Source organism: Ostrea edulis, chromosome 2 (assembly GCF_947568905.1).
Source record: "Ostrea edulis chromosome 2, xbOstEdul1.1, whole genome shotgun sequence".
Classification (NCBI taxonomy): domain Eukaryota; kingdom Metazoa; phylum Mollusca; class Bivalvia; order Ostreida; family Ostreidae; genus Ostrea; species Ostrea edulis.
In genome coordinates, this window is record NC_079165.1 from 104,857,161 (window position 1) to 104,880,539 (window position 23,379).

The 23,379-nt window shown below is 34.7% G+C and overlaps 1 protein-coding gene across 3 annotated transcripts; it reads left to right on the forward strand.

The window, feature by feature from the left end:
• Positions 1-2,518: 2,518 nt before the first annotated feature.
• On the forward strand, positions 2,519-19,749 carry LOC125681695 (putative methyltransferase NSUN7). Of its 3 annotated transcripts, XM_048921885.2 has the most exons (12): positions 2,521-2,798; positions 4,830-5,500; positions 8,891-8,949; positions 11,466-11,749; positions 13,400-13,583; positions 14,043-14,247; positions 16,678-16,821; positions 16,924-17,025; positions 17,133-17,383; positions 17,497-17,909; positions 18,408-18,426; positions 18,707-19,749. In XM_048921885.2, the coding sequence occupies exons 2-12, from the start codon at positions 5,059-5,061 to the stop codon at positions 18,710-18,712; spliced, it is 2,109 nt and encodes a 702-aa protein (XP_048777842.2). In that variant the 5' UTR covers positions 2,521-2,798; positions 4,830-5,058; the 3' UTR covers positions 18,713-19,749. The 3 variants fall into 3 exon arrangements, with proteins under 3 accessions (XP_056011867.1, XP_056011868.1, XP_048777842.2); XM_056155892.1 differs by having other exon boundaries at positions 2,519-2,798; positions 18,408-19,749; XM_056155893.1 differs by lacking the exon at positions 18,408-18,426 and having other exon boundaries at positions 2,520-2,798.
• Positions 19,750-23,379: the final 3,630 nt, after the last annotated feature.

The window sequence follows — 23,379 nt, forward strand, 5'->3', positions numbered from 1 at the left end:
AATATAGTACACAATGTAATAGAGTACACAATGTAATAGAGTACACAATGTAATAGAGTACACAATGTAATAGAATACACAATGTGATAGAGTACACAATGTAATAGAGTACACAATGTAATAGAGTACACAATGTAATAGAATACACAATGTAATAGAGTACACAATGTAATAGAGTACACAATGTAATAGAGTACACAATGTAATAGAGTACACAATGTGATAGAGTACACAATGTAATAGAGTACACAATGTGATAGAATACACAATGTGATAGAGTACACAATGTAATAGAGTACACAATGTAATAGAGTACACAATGTAATAGAGTACACAATGTGATAGAGTACACAATGTGATAGAGTACACAATGTAATATAGTACACAATGTGATAGAATACACAATGTGATAGAATACACAATGTGATAGAGTACACAATGTGATAGAGTACACAATGTGATAGAGTACACAATGTGATAGAATACACAATGTAATAGAGTACACAATGTAATATAGTACACAATGTGATAGAGTACACAATGTAATAGAGTACACAATGTAATAGAGTACACAATGTAATATAGTACACAATGTAATATAGTACACAATGTGATAGAATACACAATGTGATAGAATACACAATGTAATAGAGTACACAATGTAATAGAGTACACAATGTAATAGAGTACACAATGTAATATAGTACACAATGTGATAGAGTACACAATGTAATAGAGTACACAATGTAATAGAGTACACAATGTAATAGAGTACACAATGTAATATAGTACACAATGTACATGTAACTGATCTGTACACAAGGGTTGTTATTTCCTCTAACGACCAGCATTCAATCAAGGCAATGTATTGTTAGGCGCCCAGTTAGCACCAAAGAACGTCTCTTTCACATTACACTGACTAGTGTTATGACATCGATTTCACATTACACTGACTAGTGTTATGACATCGATTTCACATTACACTGACTAGTGTTATGACATCGATTTTACGGATACGTATGATAGTACGCATATTTGTCAAACTGTAACCAAAAAATTGTCACATTGTCATGAAAATAAATTGATAACATTTCTATTGTATTTTAAAGCAATTCCTTCTATGTATATATATTACCCAGCATGCCATAATGGCTATGCAGAGCACAGATTTATGTAACGTTATCTTTATGATTGATAGCATTTTAATTTTTTTTTTTTCGCTTATAGGTAACCATGGGTATGATGCATGTAGCCCAAATTTGCCATCACGCATGCGTTTACATTTAATCCGCATTACATTGTAGTCTGATCAAAACCACCCCCTTCTCCTTGCACTCTGCGTCAGTGTAACAAGAAAAGGGGGGGGGGTGATCAGACCGCTTCGCTTTGCGTAATCACATGGAGCTAATGCCGAAGTAGCTACAGAACTGTAGCTCTCTGAAAAAATATTTTGACATAACAGAGATGTTATGTCAAAATATTTTTTCAGAGAGCTACAGTTCTGCAGCTAATGCCGAAGTATACTTTGATGCGCATTAAAACACGATGTAAGTTCTAATATTCGAGATATTTATCATAACCATCATGGGAACATAAAACAGGGGGCGTTAGTTGTACTCTACAAACACATTAATGATGGACATGGGAGGCAACTTTTTTTTTTAGACCTGTAATCAGGAATGAAGAGCCAGACTAGGTCAGATTATATCTTTAGCCCAGAAACTTGGATCTATTCATTATTCAAATCAGGACTATTTGAACATTGACTTTGAGGTTAAAATCCTATACTGAATTTTAAGACAGTGTATTGATTTTGATAGTGTTCTCACACTAATTCTTGTACAGATTCATGAATGAACAGCTGCTTATAGCCAACCTATCTATATAATAGAAATCTTCCTAGCTTGCATCATTACAAATGAACTACTTATAACCAAATAAACTTTTTGATCATGGTATAAATGCTTATAAAGTATCCTGCATTGCCAATTAATGAAGAAATATATATGTTAGTAATCTGAATACTGACATAATATGGCCATTTCTTTAATATAAAAAATTTATAATACATGTACCATGTAATATATTATGAAAATGCTTTTGATTGTATGCTTTGTTAGAGTCTATCAATGTAATACATCTCTAAGTTCATATATATTTACATGTATCATTAAAGTTATTGCTGTGTGATATGAATAATCAGCTTCAAAGACAATGTTGAAATTTTCTAATCTGTTGGCTGTTACCAGGGACCGCCAATCTCCTCTGTTTTTCTTGATCTAGCTTCTCCATATCATCCAGCACCCCCAGGTATTTCCTATATTCTTAAACTCAATTATCATTTTATGTTTTCTTTGGTCTTCCTCTCTTTCTTTTTCCATCTCATGATGTCCATTTTCCAGCATTTCGGTCTTCCTCTTTGTTTTTGTTTTTTCATATCATGATGTCCATTTTACAGTGATTCTAGTGAGGCAGTTGCTACAAGCCCCAATGAAGTGAAATTACTATAGGTGGATTCAATGATGATATTTTCTAGTCGTGTCTGACTGTACAATTGTCACTTTTTGTATATACCTTTCCCTTGTTTATGTCTGTCCTGTCTGTTCGCTTGGGGGTTTTCTGTTGCATATCAAGCTGAAACTTGCTGTGTAGAGAATATTCTTTGTGGGCTTTTCTGGATCATGCAACAATTTTAATCCATTTCAATTACCTCTTGCAGGAGTTTTGCCCCTTTATTTAAAATTTGATGTTATATGGAGGGTACATGATTTGACATCTAACTTCTGCCAGAGTTTCAAGTGAGTACAGTACCTTCTTATTTTACAGAGTGTTTTAATGGGTATTGAAGATGTACATGTGGCAAGGGTTTTGATTTTCTTCAATTTTTGAGAAAAAGTACAGCTAGGTTGTTGAACTTGGTCAGTTTCGAGGAAATGTTTTTTTCAATTAACTCCTCCGGCACTTTTCATTAAGCTAAGGTCCTTGTAAAGAACTTCAAGATGTGTATATTTCAAGGATTATTTTGATTCCCAACAACTTTCTAATTTTTTATTTTCTTTGATTAAATAAATTACAGGTTGTTGAACATAGTCACTCTTGGGAACATATTTGTCTATCTACCTCCTGTTGCATTATTTAAGCTATGACCTTTTATTTATGTGATGCAAAGGAAAGTAAATGTCAGAGCTTGATAATGGCTGATGCTACCTTCAGGAAAATTCTGCAACTTAAGAAAAACAACCCACATAAGCTTGTGATGGGTGTATTGTGTACCATTTCTGGTAGAACTTAACCCCCCCCCCCCTTATCTCTTTTTTTCCCCTTTTCCCTTGGTCAGCCCGTCCCCCCCCCCCTTCTCTTTTTGTTTTGTTTTAGTACTTTGCATAATATATAGTAATTTTCCTTACTGATTACCATACTCCTTCTTTTCAATAATCTTTTCATTTCATGAGTACATTGAGAAAATTTCATAATTCATTATGTATAGTTTCTCTCTTATAACATATGTTACAGATTATTACCTTGTTTGTTAAAAGAAAAAAAGCTTATACCGGTTGAGCCTGCTGTCTTAAATCCATATTATGTACTTGATTTACTCGCTGAAATTCTGTATAATTAACATAACATGCTGTTCACTCATGATTAGCTTGTACTGTCTTGCTGGGGCTGGCCACTCTTGACGTAAATGAGTGCTTTGCAATTAATTTCTGTAAATGTTTTACTGGAAACCTGACTGCTGTCAAAGCAAGGCATATTGATTGAGAATTTAAAGAGAAAGAACTTTGTTTTAATGATATTTAATCATATGACCATATATTTTCAGAAATATAATTAAGTGTAAGTATTGCATTTGGTAGGTGTTTTTAAGAATGTTTAATTTTTTTCATTTAAAATAGAAATTTTAAAAATGTTTATCCATGTCTGATCTTGATTTCCAATGTGCCGATACATTGTAGTTTTAAGCAAATAGCTTTAACACAGTCTCCCCTCCTTTAGTTTGATATATAATATAGTCCCTACTTTCAGTTATTTAAGATCTTAAATTGACGTCTCAAAAATTAAATTTACATATATCTTAAAGTACAAATATCTCACCCCTTTCTTCAAAATATATGAAAGTGATTTTTTTTAAAGATATCATTTTAATTCAGTTTTAAAGAGAAAATGAAATGGTTTTATTCAATATCAATAGGAAATATTTGTACAAAAATAGAAAGAATAATGATATAAAAGATTAACGTCATATCTAAATTGTATTTATTTTTAACTGAATTTTGAATAGGAAATTTCTCTTATCATCGTCGTAAATTTCTTCAATCCTTTACCTTTTATAAGTGTTTTATGATCTGTTTACAGCTATAAAGTGAAGCACCCTTCTATGAAATGCGTCATATTTTAAATTTGAGTTCTATGAGTAATTTGTCTATTCATTGCCTTTTCTGTGTTTCCTTAACATCGTTTTTCCTGTACCCTTTAAAGGGGTCATCATTCGCATTTAAATAAAGCACTAATCTACACAAAGTGTATACATATAAATGTTGATGATTTTGTCCAAAGATATATCATTAAAGATAAGCACCCTTGAAGAGTCACTGGTTTTCCTTCTAAATGTCAGTGACAGGACAATGGGGGATCCCTGATCTCCGACAATGTCATTTATGACGCATTTGACCCAAGTTTGGAAATTCTTATTAAAACCTTCTGAATCACTATAGCAGCTTTGTTTCATTCATGATCTACTTAGAACCCAGTAAAAAATTCAATATTTACCAGTACACCTTGTCGTCTGATTCAGAGATTTTACATAATAGTATTTATTTTACTTTCAGGTAAACAAAGATTAAACGTCAAAACAATCCCGGTTTCTAGAACTGCTAAATATAAATTTAATAACAATTGGGCTTTCCGCCTCCTGGTATTAAATCTCCTATAAAAGTGTTTGATTGACACCTGTTACCTGCCATATATACCTGACCAGGTAAACGATTGGATAAACGTGTGCTCCTTGATCAATTGCTTGATGTTACATTTTTCTAGCGCTATTTAATATTAACCATAATGCCGCCTACTGCTGAATCTTTATTACTGCAAAGGAGACCCGTTACAGGGCAGAACAGGGTAACCTCACAGTTTCTGCCCCATGCCCCCTCTTCTGATTTTCCCTCCAGCTCTCATTTCAACCAGCATCTGCTGAGAGATACTGCAAATATGCGCATGAAGATGTCCGCAGAGGGAGAACTCTCAAATGGTTCAGATTTGGATGTGGGAGTCCAGTTTTTCCACAAGGAACCTTGCCTTTACAGCCACCAAACCTTCACCAATGCCAGCAAGATTTTCTTTACACTTAGACATGAGAGCTTGGAAGAGAAAGAGAATCCATATATGAAAAGGAAAAATAAGCAAGCCTTGACAGAGAAAGTGCAAGAAATTCCCCATCTTCACTTCTTGAATGACCAGGAGAAAAGATTGGCATTTGAATTGGCATTTTCTACCCTTAAATGTAAGTACATGTATAATTCTTTCAAAGATTTTTCATAAAATATAATTATTGGATTTTTATCAAAATTATGATGTTGAAGAAAAAATTTACTTGGTCCTTCATAGACAGATTATTTCTACCAATGTTAGAAAAATGGACTTTCTTTCAACTGACAGAATGATTTAATTTAATCATCTCATTATGTTATACACCTCTCTCCCCACTATCACCATCCAAGGTAAATTTAGCAATTAAAACAAACATTTTATATTGTTGCAGGTTTCCTAAAATATTTAGAATAGAAAAATAATTTTCATATTTCCATAGCAACTGATAAAGGTAGAGTTTATTGGGGTCATGCATCCTCTGATTAATTCATATATTGAAATTTTAATAAGGATCAGAATTGACCTGTTACACCTGGAATATCCTTTTGCCCGCTATGACACCCCTGTAAGACTGCATGTTGTACGAGTGCGACACAGCTTATGAACAAATACACACTTTAGCTTATATTGCAATTAAAGGCTCAGAAGACTGATAACAAATGCCATATTAGGATACACAAATCCTGCTTTATTAAGTTTTTTTTAACTCGTTCAATAAATGTGGAGCTTTCAATGTATCAGGAGTATTTAACAATGAGACAGATTATCTGACCAGAAAGTAGACCAGTTGACAAGGTTTACTGGAACTGATTACAAAACCTATCACACTGTGTGAAAAATGACATCAGTAACCATTCGTTTCTGTGTACAGAAGGTTCAGTTTAAAATGGGTTATATATATCTACAGTCTGAATTGTTTGGAGATTGTTGCATTTACTGAATTAAATTTATATCTATATATATGTAGAATGAAAATATTTCTTTGTAAGTAATTGTTCGATGCTTTTTTAAAATCAATTTAAATGTTTCCTCTTTCAATTATCGGCTAGGGGACACAGAGAAACACAAACATGACATTAAATAGTGAAAATTTCAAAATCCTCCTATTAAAATTTCTATACAATGTGTTACTGAAATAAAGTGAATATTACCTTTCAAGTGCTTTTTGAATGGATTTCTGTATGGTATTTATTGAAGAATGATAGTGGAAATGATTGGATCAATTATACCATGACAGTGTATATATATGTATGGTGAGGTTCTACACTATTGATGAATATCCATACATGATTCATAACATTGAAAAATCTTAAGCTTATAATTCCAGGGGATTTTATCATGTGTGAAAGACTCTTACATGATTGAACTTTTAGTATTTGCCATGATTTGATAAATTTCGAGATGCATCACTTTTCTTTTTTAATCTTATATCTTTACCATTTAACCTATTAATTTCACATGACTTTTTGAAAAAAGGAACATTTCAAATAGTCATGAATACATTATGAATTTGGCTTGCTGGTATTTTCTTGACTGTATACCGTAAAATTAGGGACATGCAGTGTCCTGTAAGAAATGTACTGGAATCCCCTTTCAATACAGCTTTGTTCTTTGATCATCCTTTTACCTATTAAACATGTATTAAAGCCGCATTCTCCCTGGGAGAAGTGAGGAATTCATTGTTGCTTGATTACAATGGAACATTGGAAGACATTCCCAGTGATCTTTATGAGCTCTACTCTTCATTACCAATAATCAGCATTGCTCTCTGACATGCTCATTATAGGCAGATTCCAGAAGATATTTCACACTTTCTTCATTGATTTCTATTTTAGACTGTCTTTTTTTCCCTCTCAGCATCAGTGAGGATTAATTCTGAACTCAGTAGAAGTCTTATGGACAAAAGCTGAAGCAATTTGTTACATCTCTATTCATTACTTTATTCAATACTTGTATAAATACCTGTACATTAGACTGAATCATACACCTCAGAAATTATGAATATACTGTAGATAATTTATGCCCTGTCACAGTGGTTAGCAGAAATTATCAACCAATTTCTTTTGAAATGGAGGGTTTAAGATCACACAGTTCTGTGGGAGTGTTTGGAAAGATTGTAAGTGGACAGTCAGAGATATCAATGGAATGACAGGACAATGCCCTTACAGTAGCCATGGTAAAGGGTGGAAGAAATAATGTAAAGGTTGCCCCACCCTTAACAGGGTAAAACATCAACAATGCTGGTCATAGTTTGTTTGGTCTGAGATTGTTCACTCTTAATTGAAATTGTGGGTACAGTTTATTTACAAACAGTGAGGGCTTTGACAAAAACTGAGTGCTTTACCTCCAAAGCTCAATCAGACTTATCATTTCACGGTCAATCACTAGATTAACCGACGGTCTTGCTTGCTCCAATGTTTAGACCTGTATCTTGCCATTCAAATTTTACAGAAGCCAAATATTTGGCACTATGATTGATCTCCAGGACTTTTATTCCTCTCAGTTTTTTGGGATGCAAACCAGATCCAAGCCCTTTGTTTGGCAATCATTACAAAACTAATCAACTTCCATAAAAATTCCACCAGCTTGTATGGTATCAGAGAGGGCTGGGTATTTGAGATCTTTATGTACCCTTATGACACCAAGTTGACTTGGATGTGGTTTGCAGATCTAAGGTTTGAATCGAAGTTTTTAATAACACGAGACAGAATAAAGCAAGTGTTTGACATATGTATATATATTGTAAACAGAGGGTTCTATTGTTTGTACGTAAGACCTGGAGAGTACTAAGTGAGTGCATGCCTATGTGACCTCCATCACTCAGGATTTAAAAAGCAATAACACATTATGTCTGGACTGGGAATTAAACCTGATACCCCTGCTTTACCACTCAGGTGCTCTAACCACCCAGTTACCCCATGTCCCAATTCAATTATGTTTCTGTTTTACCTGAAATGACTATAAATTGTCTAGCATTCCAACATCCTCACTATCTAATCCATTTGGACTTGCCTTTCCATCATATTTTTCTCCGAGATCTCTTCTTTTGTTTAATGATGTAATTGTTGACAAATTCAGCAAACAAACTGGAATAAAAGCATTTAAGCCTCCTGACAGAAATTGATATAGATTATTAAGAACTGGGTATAGTTCCTTGTGTTAATCATATTTTGAAAAATACGATATTCTGTATTTATCAAAAGAATATCATAAATGTGTGCAATACACATGTTTTTTCTGTGTTACATATATTAACAGAAAGTAACAAATTAATCCTCTAGTATAAAAAAAATTCACAGCTTTGATGAGAATTTAAAATAAATTTTTACTCTGTCTTGAGGTTGATTGATTAAATCATTTTCGTATTTTTCAACCAATAGACCTGTAGTACAAAGTGCTATTTTGTTATTTTCTCTGTAATGTATCATGCTGGGTTAGTATTAAAAATAATCATGGGGGGGGGGGGGGGGGGTAAGAAAATCTTGACAATATATCATTAATGATGTATATTTGTGTTTTACAGACCAGCAGCTGTTTGAAGAGATCCTTCAGGACTGTGCCTTTTATTCCACATACCCAGAGGTAAGGTCCCTATAAAGATATTTCCTTCTATTCGACATACCCAGAAGTAAGGTCGCTATAAAGATATTTCCTTCTATTTGACATACCCAGAAGTAAGGTTGCTATAAAGATATTTCCTTCTATTCAACATACCCAGAAGTAAGGTCGCTATAAAGATATTTCCTTCTATTCGACATACCCAGAAGTAAAGTCGCTATAAAGATATTTCCTTCTATTCGACATACCCAGAAGTAATGGCGCTATAAAGATATTTCCTTCTATTTGACATACCCAGAAGTAAGGTCACTAGAAAGATATTTCCTTCTATTTGACATACCCAGAAGTAAGGTCACTATAAAGATGTCACCTTTTATTCCACATACCCAGAGGAGGGTCGCTATAAAGATGTTACCTTTTGATCCCCTCACAACAAGGAGAAAATATAGTAACAGCTGAGTATATATTAGTAACATGACTACTGTAAATGAGTATTTTAAGTTGAGGATCACATTTCAAAAGTAATGATTGCAAGTGGGTAACATTGACAGTTTACTCATATTTGCAACTGCACACATTCGTTTAGAGAGATGTGCTTGCTTGTTGATATTTATGGTACACAAATAGAATTATAGTTTATGTCATAATGGTATATATATGTGAGGGTCTGGACTTCCACATATATAATGTTAAAAGTAACTAAGCTATGGTAAATGCCTTGATTTATTGGAATTGGTAATGTGCTTGTTGTGAGGAGATGCTCTGGCCTGCAGACCTCTATCTCTGATCCCTGATCAGGCTGGGATCTCTTGAAAAAATTTCAAACTTAAGTTTGAGTTTTTCTATTATTTGAGCAGTCAAAATTCGAATAAAATTGCAGACTTTAGTAAAAGTTTCAACTTCAGTTTTTTTGTTGAGAAATCGAGGCCAGACTGAGACTTACTGTGGGACATTACTGTAGTCACCAATTACAAGCTAGTGGGCATTATGATTTTTTTAAGCAACTGTTTGACTTCCAGTTGTCAAAAAGAATTTTCTATTGGTTTCAAGCTGAAATGCACAACAGACTTGTAGCTGTAAATTTCTAATGCAGTATTTCACAAGGTGGGGATATTCATATAAAAAACGACACTTTTCCGTTTCACTTCCCTTTATAGTTTTTTTTAACAAAAGGCTCTGTGGATTTTTTCCATTACTTTCTCCCCAATACCCAGTTGGTTTTAGCATTTGATTGCTCCTACACAAATTCATTTCACACATGAAAGGCAAAGATTATTATGTTTCTTAATTGCAGCATGAGCATGATGTCAATGATCCTATACATACAAAACTCAATGTGATTTCAATGAATAACAGATCTGTTCATCAGTAACCTACAAGTCTAAAGTAATTAGAACTGATTTATCTGGCATTTTTCATGATTTGTTATTGAAATACAATGCACAGACCATGGCGACACACAAATACAATAATTGTAACTACGCAGTGTTTCAAAAAATGCTTACAAATTAATGACTTCAGAAATGGTACAGTCTCAAAATTATTGTATACATGGCTTAAAAGATAACAATACTAATGTATGGAGTAAATTGAGAACCTTGTAAAATAGCAATTAGTGAAGTGTTCCAATCATAGAAGTTAGAATGGTTTGAACAGTGTAATGATAGTTTTTCCAATACACAAGATATAGCTACTGCTATATAATGTAGAGAAGAGATTGCAGAAAAACTTCGTTTGTAACTTTTTGGAACAATCAATCTTTTTAGATGTTGGATATACGACAATGCCATTTCCAATAAAATTAATCAATAAGTCAGATTGATAATGAATGTTTGAAATTATTGATAGAGTCAAAAAACTTTGAAATTTCAATTTGACTGCTCATGGAAAGTAAAATCAATTTTTTTAACTTTAATATAACAATACCAAACCTTGGTTGATAAGGTAGGCCATTAGTGGAGATGGCACATTCATGCTGCACCAGAGAGATATCTTGCCCTAAAGCGCAGACACAAAAAGATGAAAAAACAATTTGGATCACAGAGACATGTTTCTGAAATGCCAAGCAAAAATATGATATTGAACATAATTTTCATAGCAACGCTTTTGACTGATATCAAAGAGAGATCAATGGAAAGTCAGGGAACGTCACTGAATTGTAGTGAAGGGTTGGCGTTATCAGCCGTCACCAGGTCTCTCCTTGGGCACTAACCGGCATTGAACCATTATGGGGCTTACATTGTTGACTAATAATACATTTATGATCATGCATGTTTTCAATTATGTTATGTGATAGTAGACATAATCTTCCTTGCAGTGTTGGTGTAGACAAATATATTTGTCAATTTAATAAGGAACAAACATACTTAGGCTAGTCAAGAAGAGATTATTCACAAAGCTGAAAGGGTTTAGATATACCTTTGATGTTTTTCTTCCACTTCAATCAGTTAATTATAACCCCCTCTGATTATTAAATGGAATTCATTCATTAAAACTCTTTAAGGTTATTAATTAAATCGTTAAATACATGTTGTTTACAGTTTCTGGAGGACAGTGGCCTTGTGATGGTGATACTCTGTGATTTTCAAGGCCGAAAATTCCAACAGAGAAGTCCCCTTCCAGGGGAGACGGTGCTCCCAGACATCCTAGAGATAGAGCAGGCAATTCTGGAATGCAAGACCCACCTGAATGCTGCCCTTGCCAGACATAGAATTAAGGCGGAGGCCCCCTCCTTAGACCATCTCCTCCCAGACACAGTGAGGAGCAAGGAGGAACTAAGGTCCACCATGCCAGTGTATGGCTGGGTCAACCACAGGAGGTCAAAGTAAGATACTGACCTTTACATCTTTGTAGTTTGTTTGGCTATGTGTAGATTACCCTGAGTATATAGGCTTTAGGGTAGGCTATCTGATTGATGTCTTGTCCATCTGTCATGCTGTATGCTAAATCACAAACATGACCAAACTCAGATCAAGTCTATTTTTTTCTATCAATCTTGAGTGCTGTTACTTTTCAGAGTCATCAGAAAGCTTGACTACTGTGACTTCTGAATGGCTGAAAAATAAGTTTCCAGATGGGCTGTGTTTTGACACAAATATTCATATGGTGGTCTTGTGAAAACATTTTTACTTTGGAATTGCCAGCGAATTGCTTGATTATGTGATTGATCTAGCTTGTATAGCATTCTTCTAATGATCCAGTTAGGTGAATTTATGAAAGAAATCAGATTTAAACTTTTCATGGATGATATTATAGTAATATATAAGAAATCCAAGTTTTAAAGATTTGCTTGACTTTATAGAGTATTGTGGACATCTTACTGTTCATACTTGCAATTCTGAGGCCAATGACCAGTTGGCAGACTGAGAACTTGAACCTCTTGGAGATTTTACCTCTAGTTCACTGTAACTTAACTTAAAACAAATATTGGATTGTGAAAAACTTTAAATAATATCCTAATTAACAACCTCTTTATAGACCATTGGAAATACAATCTATATTTAAACGTTTATGTAATTGGATGAGTTTCTGAAGTAGCTTAGAATTTTCTTTTCATAATTATTTCTTTTAAAGACCTTCTAAATATTTGCTCACGGAAAAGTGGCCTGGGGTGTGTTAATTTGCATTGTACATGGAAATCTCCAGTTTCTTAGAATACGTTCAACACATAAAGCACTGTACACAGAAATTTCCAATTCTCTCTAATATCTTAGACATATAAAGCTTGCTTAGTTTTCATCATCAGTGTGACACCTGAACTCTTTCAAGTGTTAACATGTAATTATTTTGAAACATTTTCAATTCTATTTCAGAAGTATTATGGATGACTATATATACATGTACATCTGTCACATTAAAACAGAATACACGTATCAACACTTCGTGCAAGTTACGTCCCTTGTCCGGCCATCTCCAGCTTAAAAATCGTGTTTCTCTACGTTGGCCTTTGTAATTTTCTTATCTGTAGCTTTGACATTTGTTATTTTTTCATCAATATTGCAGTCAACTACAATAATGCCCAATGGTGGGGCAACCTATAACTTGTATGAAAACTTGATAATTAGCTATAATTCACAGTAGTAATGTCTTACATTTGGTAGAGTAAAGAAGGAAATTTGGCTTTTCACCAATTGACCTCTGGCTGACCCCACAAAGGGACTTAACTCGTGGTGGCAAAGTCATTCAGTCTCTTTTATATCCTAATGAGAATCATCCATCAGTTCATGGAAAATGAAATTTGAGAATTTTTTGATGAATTATGATCATTAAATAAGCATGATTTCAAGATAAAAAAGGTACCCCATGAAATATTTAGTAGTGTTAGACACATGGCCATCCTACTATCTCTGGCTGGTGTGTTAACTCTTTAGCTTTATCGGAAGAGCAATGAACTTTCTTGCCAGAGGCCCCGGGTTTGATCCTAAGGAGAGGCAAATATTGTCTCTGTTACATGTCTCTCCAAATTGTATTACAGCATGTCCGAGGTGCTGGATTCCTTGAAAGACGAGAGCTACAGACTGGTCAGCTCCGACGACATGTTGGAAGGGAAAATGCTCTGTGTTGACTCCTTGTGTCATGACGTACTGAGGTTCTCTCCTGAGTGTGCCAGGGACTTGCTAAAAAATCACCTTGTTACTGCAGGGAAACTAGTTCTTCAGGTATGCAAGCACCAACAATTATTTGAAAGGTGAAGATAATGAGCAATGATCAATTTCATAACTCCTATAAGGAATACAAAATAGAGAGTTGGGCAAACATGGACCCACCAGAGGTGGGATCAGGTTCCTAGGAGGAGTAAGCTTCCCCTGTCAACCAGTCACACCAGCTGTGAGCCCTATATCTTGATCAAGTAAACAGAGCAATCCGTAGTTAAAAGCAGTGTTCCAAGATCTGCCTAACAATTGGTATAAAACAGGTCAGACAGCATTTGACCCAATGATAGGTTGTATTGGCATTATAATGACTATAGAATTTGTGAAATACTGACTTTAAACAATACATATCAGGTGTTTCATGCAGTTTGAATTTTATTATTTTACTCTTATGCTATTTAGATGCATATAATCATTTGAATATCATGTCTGACTCCTAAGTAAAATTTAATGTTTTTGTTGCAGGACAAGTCTAGTAGTATTGCCCCGCATTCAGTGAAGTACCTTGTAGGAGAGGATGCTGATATGATTCATGTCAATGTTGGGTCGGGAATGACCACCGCTCACATTGCTAGCTTGTTAGGAGTAGACAGTCACAATCATATCTGGGCTTTTGGTGCTCAAAACCCCACAGAAGTTCGAGATAATATGGAGAAACTTGGGGTAAAAGGTGGGCATAACTTGATATATCACCGGATAATTTTTGTTTAAATTGTTTTACAGTGCAGTTGTAACAGTTTTTACTCTAGTGTATGCAAACTGAAGTTTCATCTCCACAATATTCAGTGTTTTGATTGTGTTCTCCAACATAAAAAATCAATGAGAATATTGAAGCGATTAACCTATCCAATCAGTAAAATATTTACTTAATATCCAGTCTCCAAATACTCATATTGATATTTTTATGTTTGCAATAGAAAATATACATTATAGAATCTACATCCTTTTCATCATTTAGGTCCAGCATCAGTTCGACATATTTATTCATGTCTTTAGGCTGACTTACATACTTAGTCTAGCAACTCTTATGTTGTAGGTTTTGTGCAGATTGTATGAATTAAAAAACAAACAGTCAATTTTGAAGTATTTGTTCCATAGTTTCTACAGTTTCATGTTGTACTTCTATAGAAGTTGATAGAGCATAGAAATTTTCAGCTTTCCTTTGTGAGCATCAATAGTGGCAGGTCACATTTTTTGTTTGCTTAGTCACAGAATAGATATTCTATCTAAGTGGATAGAAATTTTGTTTGTTTATTTTCTGTCTTTCAGCCCAGAGTTTACTTGATGTAAATGTAGGATTTATTTTGATTTAAAATTTAGAGGAAATGGGGGGGGGGGGGGGGGGATCTAAAAGTCCATTCAAATAGAAGGAGAAATATGTAATTGATAACTTCCTCCTACACGAACCTCTTTGAAGTCATTATGTCTCTTCATCAGTAACACACCATGTTTGCCTAATGAGTTGATTTTTATCTTCGGAGCCAGGAAAGGTACCTCATTTGATGGTGATGAATCGTGAGGCTATTATTGGTTTAATGCATACAATTCTGTAGTCCAGGTGACGCAGAGAAATACCTGATAAATGGAAGAAAAAAAATCAAAGAGCCCCATCCTTCCCCTTATCAGTTGTTTTGGTCCTAATTGATTGTCAGGTTTATTAGCCTTCAGAGACAAATGTTGATGATTGATCATGTAATAACTGAACTAATTGGTATTGAGCATCAGAATTACATATATCACTGGTAATGTCAAGACAAACACTGGAGAAAGCATTAACCTCACTGTCAGCTGGCTCAGATCTCACTTTGGTCCCAAACTAAATGCCGTGCTCTGAGTACAATGTTTGACAGATAATCTGCATATATAATTCATTGTGATAGACATCAGTATGTAAAGCTCTTTTGTTGACCTTGGCCCCTTGAATGTACCTTACAAAGCAACTGTTGACAATACACTTGAATTTTCCATAAATTATCTCTCAAGTTGTTGAGAATTGAAGATGTGTAATTTTCAGATAAACGCACACCATAGAATCAGTTTAGCCCAGCTACTATAAATCAATTTCCTCCATTTTTTTGTTTGTTCGGTGGAGTGCAGTAAGCTTTTTTCACCATTATAAAACCTTCTCAAACTGAGCATGCAATAGCAATTTACAGCATACACGAGTGACATCGGTGTCCTTCATCATACATTTGTGTGAAGATATTTCAGTTATTTATTATTTATTTGAGCAAATATTCGAATCATGCCATATATACACCTATAAGGCAATGAATGCATTTTCCGTTCCATTTTTACCCTTTCTTGTTGAATCTTTTCTTGTTGAATATAATTAAAGTTGGAATTGGTGAAAGAGTGAGATTCTTTAACTCGTATTTGGTTGAAGTAAACAAAACCTGCAAACCGATTGAAAACTCCACTGCAATTTGTATAGTCTAATAGATCTAAATAAATTCAACACAGGAATCTATTCATTTGCACTGCATTATTTGTTTGCCAAGAACTAGTACATGTATTCCCACCAAATTTACCAGTAAAGAAACCATATAAACAGGCAAGCAAATAGAACATATATTAAAGTACATAACCCATGTCACAAAGTAGAAATTAATTTGACACTCTAGAAACAATTTGTTCTGCAATTAGATAGGAATGACATTATGAAGCAAGTTTTCTGACAAATTGAAATGCAGTACTGTATATGCAGCAATCTGACTAAAGTACAGACCTATATTATTATATATATAATAATATAGGTCTGTACTTTAGTCAGATTGGTATATGCAGCAGTGGTGGATTTAGGCAGGTTGTGTCCCCCCCCCCCCCCCCCCCCCCGCTCTTTTTTTGTTGTTGAATCAACAATTCAGGTTTATTCTTTTTGTTTAAATACAATAAACGATGTGGTGACTATAAATGAAAGGAACAAAAATTTCAGTCTAAAATGTTATAATGAACCATTTTGAATCAATCTTTTAAAATTTTTCCCACCTACCACCCCCCAGTAAAGTCTAGATTCGCCACTGTGCAGGCAGTTATACCTGTACAAATACTGTTTTTAGTTTGAATATTGAATATGATCATATTGTTCTGTATTTTGTAGGTGTAAAAGTGATGACTGAGAACTTTCTGAATGTCGACCCTGAGGACAACAGATTTAAGAATGCTAAAGTCATCCTTATCACAGCAGACTGCAGCAAGTCTGGCATCACCAACCCAATAGACTTCATAGTCAATGAGGGGGAAGGTGTGTACAGAGACAGGCCAGTTATTATACAGTTATTTACAGGCAATAAAATGGATTTAAGGCACAAGATAATAAATACATGTTCTTTCCTGAATTTTGCAGATATGAAAATTTTGAAGGATTTGTCTATTGGAGATACGGACATAAGTAAACTTGGAGACTTTGCATTAAAACACACAGAGCTTTTGAAGCATGCCCTAAAATGTAAGTACACCCCACTGGTTTAAGTAAAATATTGGAAATCTTTATTTTCTCTTCATGAAATTGAAGATTTCCATTGATTATGTGCTTACAAAAATGGATTTTTGTAGTTTCCAAGGTGCAGGCTATTGTGTATAGCACAAGATCTATCCATGATGTAGAGAATGAAAATGTGGTGTCTAAGGCAGTGGAGTTCATAAACCTGGTACAGCAGAGAAAATATCCATACAGAGTTGTTCCCCCTGTCATTCCATTCTCTAGTGAAGCAATAGACAATAAAATAGGAATCCATGGCAAGTTCATTAAATTCCAACCAACAGAAAAGACAAGTGGATGCTTCATTGCTGTGGTCACTAGAGAGGTATGCAATGGCTAAAGAGAAATCTGAAATTCTTTCACTGAGAATTATATTTTTTGCACTCCAATACACATATAAAAACTATTATATTGTATCATGTCTGATTTATTGAATAGCCTGAAGATTCTAAAGAAGCAGCCAAAGATGTTCTTGCCAGAGCTCAAGCTAAAGGTCTTTTGAGTGGAAAGAAAAGAAGCAAGGTGCAGGTGTCTGAAGTCCAGGAGACTGGTCAGATGGACAACCTGGTTAATGGACACACCAAGTCTGAGAAGCTGCTGACCAGACGGTCCAGGCGACCAGAACAGAGGCTCCTCCTACGCAGTGCTGTGTCTGCTCCTCAGACCTCTAGTCCTGTCCACTCGTACATCCACTCCCCAATGCAGGCCCGTCGAACAGTAACCCGTCCCAGTGGGGTCGCAGTGGGGGCACGGCTCTTTAAGGAGGGCTCTAAAAGAGAGTCGCCTGTCAGGAAGGATAAAGCTATGGTCGCGGAGCACCTCAAAGTTATCAAACATCCAGCACCTTTCAGGTGAATATTTCAGTGTTGGATAATGTTCTCTGTCATTGTCTCCACGGGTTACACTGTCACAGTGTGCTTGATTTGCATGAGCATTGCAATTTGTCAAATTTGATACGGTGTATGTAAACATTCTTGTATTCTTCAACCAAAGTTTGTCACAATCATTGAATGTTTTTTTCATCACTTATTTCTGTTTGTTGAAATGGACTAACATTGGGGTAAAAACTCTTTGCAATAATTGTGAACTAGTCAGTATTATGATATTTCTATCTACTTGTGTTACATGGTGCTATGGGGTAAACATGCATAGCTTACGGAATCACCTGTCTAAATGTTGCAATGTTTTCTGTCTCATTGTTTTACAGGATGATGCACTTTTGTGTTTAAGACTGTCATATGTACTGGTATTTTTGTCTCATAAGATGCACAGTAAAATGTTTGTGTAAAAAAATGTATGCTGAAATTGTTGTCACCATGTTCACTAACAAATTTGTGTAATTTTCACAGCCCCCAAAAGCATGTTCAGGTAAAAAAAAATCATTGCTGCATGAAATCAAAAGCTGTAAAACAAGCTTCTTCTACTGGCTTGCAAATAAAAATGTAATTCTGTATGCAGAAATCTTTCATATTTTTGTAAACAAAAAAGAAAAAGGCCTATGCTAAGGCAGCTCATACTGTTATATTGCCTGCTTCTGATATATATCTGGAGATCTTCCATATTTTGCCTCAACTTTATCTTTCTTCTGATTTTTGCCAATTGCAAAATCTTAATGCATTCATGATATTATGTTTTCCTTTCACAACAGTCGTAAAAAGCTCAAGAAGGGCAAGAAGACTAGGTAAGCTTCGTAGCTTCCACAGACAACCTTGACCTTGCATGTTCATGAACATAAGTAGCAGGACAGAATGCCAACACATCTAGGTACCTAGACTGTTGAATTAGAACATGCACCCACTTAATCCATGAGGGATTGTAATGTAGAAAAAGTAAGATATTCAAGCATTGTATTGCATTATTACTGCAGCATGTTGGGAGTGATTTATCATTACCTGTCATTATCACAAAACTGCTCTTGTGCATGCGTTGCAGGAGGCCAGCTCTCAGCACAGGAGCACCTGTCGTTTCATAATTATCAAACACAATCAGTGGAGGCAAACAACTTTATCAAGGGTTTAAATTAATGTTGGTTTAAGGCATGCTTTTTCCCTGTTTGGTGCATTTTAAATTGATTAGAGTATGATGTATGCTTTCACTAAACATGCTTTGTTATTTTCATAAATTGAATGGACATTGTTATTCGGATGTGCTCTTGCACATAGACAAGACTGTCGTTAATACCAGTTAATACCTCATAGAATGTATGTAAGTCACTTATTCATCCTTTGAATATTTAATCCAGGGGTGCCTAGCAATCGGTTAGATTTAAACAATCCATTTGAATGGATTCTGCATTTTCCAATGATGTGATTTTATTAAGGAGATTAAATCGATACATCTATTCATATTTCCATTAATTACTCAAAGGTATTTAGAAAGTTAAGAGAATCGCGGTCACACACGGAAAATCAATTGTGCAATGTTAAATGTATGATGCAGTGAGAGGTTGAGTGCCATATAATGTGTATTCTTTTATTTGTGTTTTTATGAGTGTGTAAACTGAGATTAGCCAGTATCCATGCACAGATCAGATGTAGAAAATATTAGTGCAATTAATCCAACTCCTGCCGGCCCTCCCGGGGCTTCTGTGCTTATTTTTCATGTTGTACATAAATGTTTGAACATCTGTGATACATTTGTAAATATGTATTGTTAATTGTTATTGATAGAAGTAAATTATTTATAACATACTATGACATCTCTTTGTGTCTTGCCAAGGCCATGAGGAATGAAGCACAAGAACATCATTTATGAAAGAGCTCATGTCTTTTCTTAGACATTAAAATCTACCTGCGATGCCATTCTATTGTTTAAGGAGGTACTCTACATCATCATAATGGCTGACTTCCTTCTAAAACATGGATGAAAATATAACAAGAGATGTTTGTAAAACATATATGCCCCCCCATGGTGCAAGATTGAAAAGGGTTATACATATGCATCATTTAATTGATAATAGTATCACCAATTCAAAATGTTGAGCAGACAATATCTTCCTATGTCAAGAGTGGATTATCATGCGACCTAAAAATCAATAGGGGTCATCTACTCCTTATCCTGTACCAGTGTATCAAGTTTGGTGTCAATCAAGCAAATAATTCTTAAAATATAGGAGACAATATATTACTATGTCCAGTTTAACCTTTGACCATGTGACCTCAAAATCAAGAGGGGTCATCCTCTCCTAAAGATATACCAGCTTACCAAGTTTGATGTCTGTCAAGCAAAGGGTTCTCAAGATATTGAGTGGATAGTATATTCCTATGTCCAGTTTGACCCTTGACCATGTGACCACAAAATCAATAGAGATAATTTTCTCCTGAAGATGTACTAGTGCACCAAGTTTGATGTCTGTCAAGCAAAGGGTTCTCAAGATATTGAGTGTATAGTATATTCTTATGTCCAGTTTGACCCTTGATCATGTGACCTCAAAATCAATAGGGGTCATCTACTCCTTAGGATGTAACAGTGTACATGTACCAAGTTTGATGTCTGTCAAACAAAGGGTTCTCAAGATATTGAGCAGACAGTATATTCCTGTCCAGAGTAGATTGACCCTTGACCATGGGGTCCTCTTCTACTCATAACCAACCCACATATGAAATATCATTACGATCAAGTGAATGGTTCTCAAGATATTGAGCGGACAACATGTGGTCTACCGACTGACTAACATACCAACCGACCAACAGGTGTAAAGCAATATGCCCCTCTTCTTTGAAGGGGGCATAAGTATCAGCAATATTTGTCCATTCATTTCAAATATTATTGCCTAGCTGAATAGCTCAGTAGCTTAGCCTGTCGTCTGCTGAACTTTAGATCACGGGTTCAAGTCCAGCAGGGTTTTAAATTTTTTTCAGATTGCTTTCTACTAAAACTGCATTTATTTTTACTAAATAAAGTAAATTTGAAAGTTTTCAATTCCAAAATATTGTTGCACATCTCCTCCACATTTTATCCATATCAACTCTGGTGTGGCATTCCTCCTTAAGCACTCCATTAATATAAGGAATGGAGTTTCAGACAACTACTTAGTGATGTCTGTTGTGTTAAATATGATTTTTTTATAAACAAGTTCCTCCCAATCCCCCTCTGTCAGTGTGAAGCTTTAGTTGCAACAAAATGTAGCAAATAATTTTCAAATTAAAAGACAAAGATGGGAGTCGAACCCAAGACCTTTCACATTAAAGGCAGAAGTTCTATCCACTGAGGACAATGACAACTTAAATTAAACAATAGATGTTTCATATGACAAAACTCTATACTAGTATTATACAGTGGAGCCTCGGTAATCCGGACGCCATTAATCCGGACGCTTCACCTTCCGGACGATTTTTCTAGGAAACGGAATTTTTATACATCATTTTGCATCATTAATCCAGAAATTCATGTTCCGGATGGTCACTTTTTACTACAAAACGTTATAATGCACTGAAAATTGTACCGTTAATCCGGACGGGAATTTTTTTTACAGGAGGTCTGTGTTGGACAATTTTAGCAAGGCGTAAATTATAAAGAAAACAAGCCAAACTGTCTAATTGAAGCAATTACCTCTACCCTGTCAACACCTCCCTATAATTAGGTGCTGTGTGATATGTCAGTTAGATAGCACGTGCCGATCGAGACATTGTATTGCCAATTTTCGCACATAAGATCTTTATTGTGTGTAGTGTTGAATTTTGTAAATAAATCTGTAGCATATTATTTTATAGTCTTGATTAATAGCCTAACAGATTAAACATCATGCCGCAATGATAATTTTTTTAACTGCTACACATATCAGTTGTACTGATTCGTAAATTGATTATCGGCTTACGTAAATGTAAAGAGTGTAGATTATACTTCTAGATTCTGGATTTTTTACTGTTGATTGGCGTGAAATATACATGTAATATGTTCATGCACATGTATATGTAGTAAGTTTTTAACGTTTAGAATGTCACGCATGTAGAATGTACCCGTGTACGATTGATTCTTGTTACGATGTTGTAGAGCTTTATTGCTTTCGAATTTTTAAATTCTGGGTAGAAGTGAGAAAATGACCATTTTAAGGAAAATGACAATTAAATTCTGTATGTACCCGTAATGTTAGTTTCACCCGAGTTTTGTACCGTTATTATCGCATCATGAAAATAATAAGAGCACCTGGCTAGATCAAAGTTGTAGTAGGTCTTAATATTAAGAGATTAAATGATTTTGTTCTCCTGATATTGGCTTGGATAATTATAAAATAAGAAATATAAACTCTGGCAGATGGAATCTTCATCGTCCGGAGATGATATAAGAATTTCGTGATTATCATGTCAGTTGACAACATTCTTTAACCAAAATTCAATCTGCCAGAGTTTATATTTCTTATTCTATAATTATTTAAGCTCGTAATATCAAGACCTACTACTGCTTTGATCTAGTCACGCGCACCTATTATTTTCATGATGCGATAATAACGGAACAAAACTCGGGTGAAACTAACATTACAGGTACATACAGAATTTAATTGTCATTTTCACTTCTACCCAGAGTTTAAGACAGACCTCCGAACCCGTGACAGATGGAAATTACCGGCCTCTTTAAGAAGTAAAAGTGTGATGAAATGTTTGAAGTGTAAATGATTATGTTAGTTACTAATGATTTATTTATTTATAGTTACATATAGTGCTTCATTATTTGTTTTAGTGCATATGGTACACAGTTTTGTATATTTATTTGTATGGCTCATATATATGTACAATGTAAGCACAGGCAATACACTGAACACGTACATTAAATTTTAGTGCTTAGAAATACATGTAAATGTTAACATTATCATAATTTATTTACTAATGCAAATGGTTAAATCCAATGATACAATGTGTTTAATTCACTATGCATCAATAAAGTAGGCATATATCGGTTACTTATGTACAGATAGAAAATATGTGATTCAATTATCCGGATGCTTCATTTATCCGGACAATTTTGATTTTGTTGGGAACCAAAGTGTCCGGATTAACGAGGCTCCACTGTATATGATTCTGATATTTAATAGTATTTTCATAATTTATTGAAAGAATTTCTTGATATGAGCTACAAGTATAGTTATATCTAAACTAGGGGTGGAGTTTAAATAGGTCAATGTCCTCATTCCTCTCCATTCCTAAAAACCAATGGACCTAGGAAGGGGCCTTGGCTCCATTACTTTTAAAGAATGGAGAGGTACTCGGATAGTCAACTATACATACATTCGGTGCATTTCACAAAAAACTGTTGCCACCTTGTTTTCAAGAGCAGAGGTTATGATGTACTCCAACACTGAGAGGTTTACAGAATAATGCCACCTTC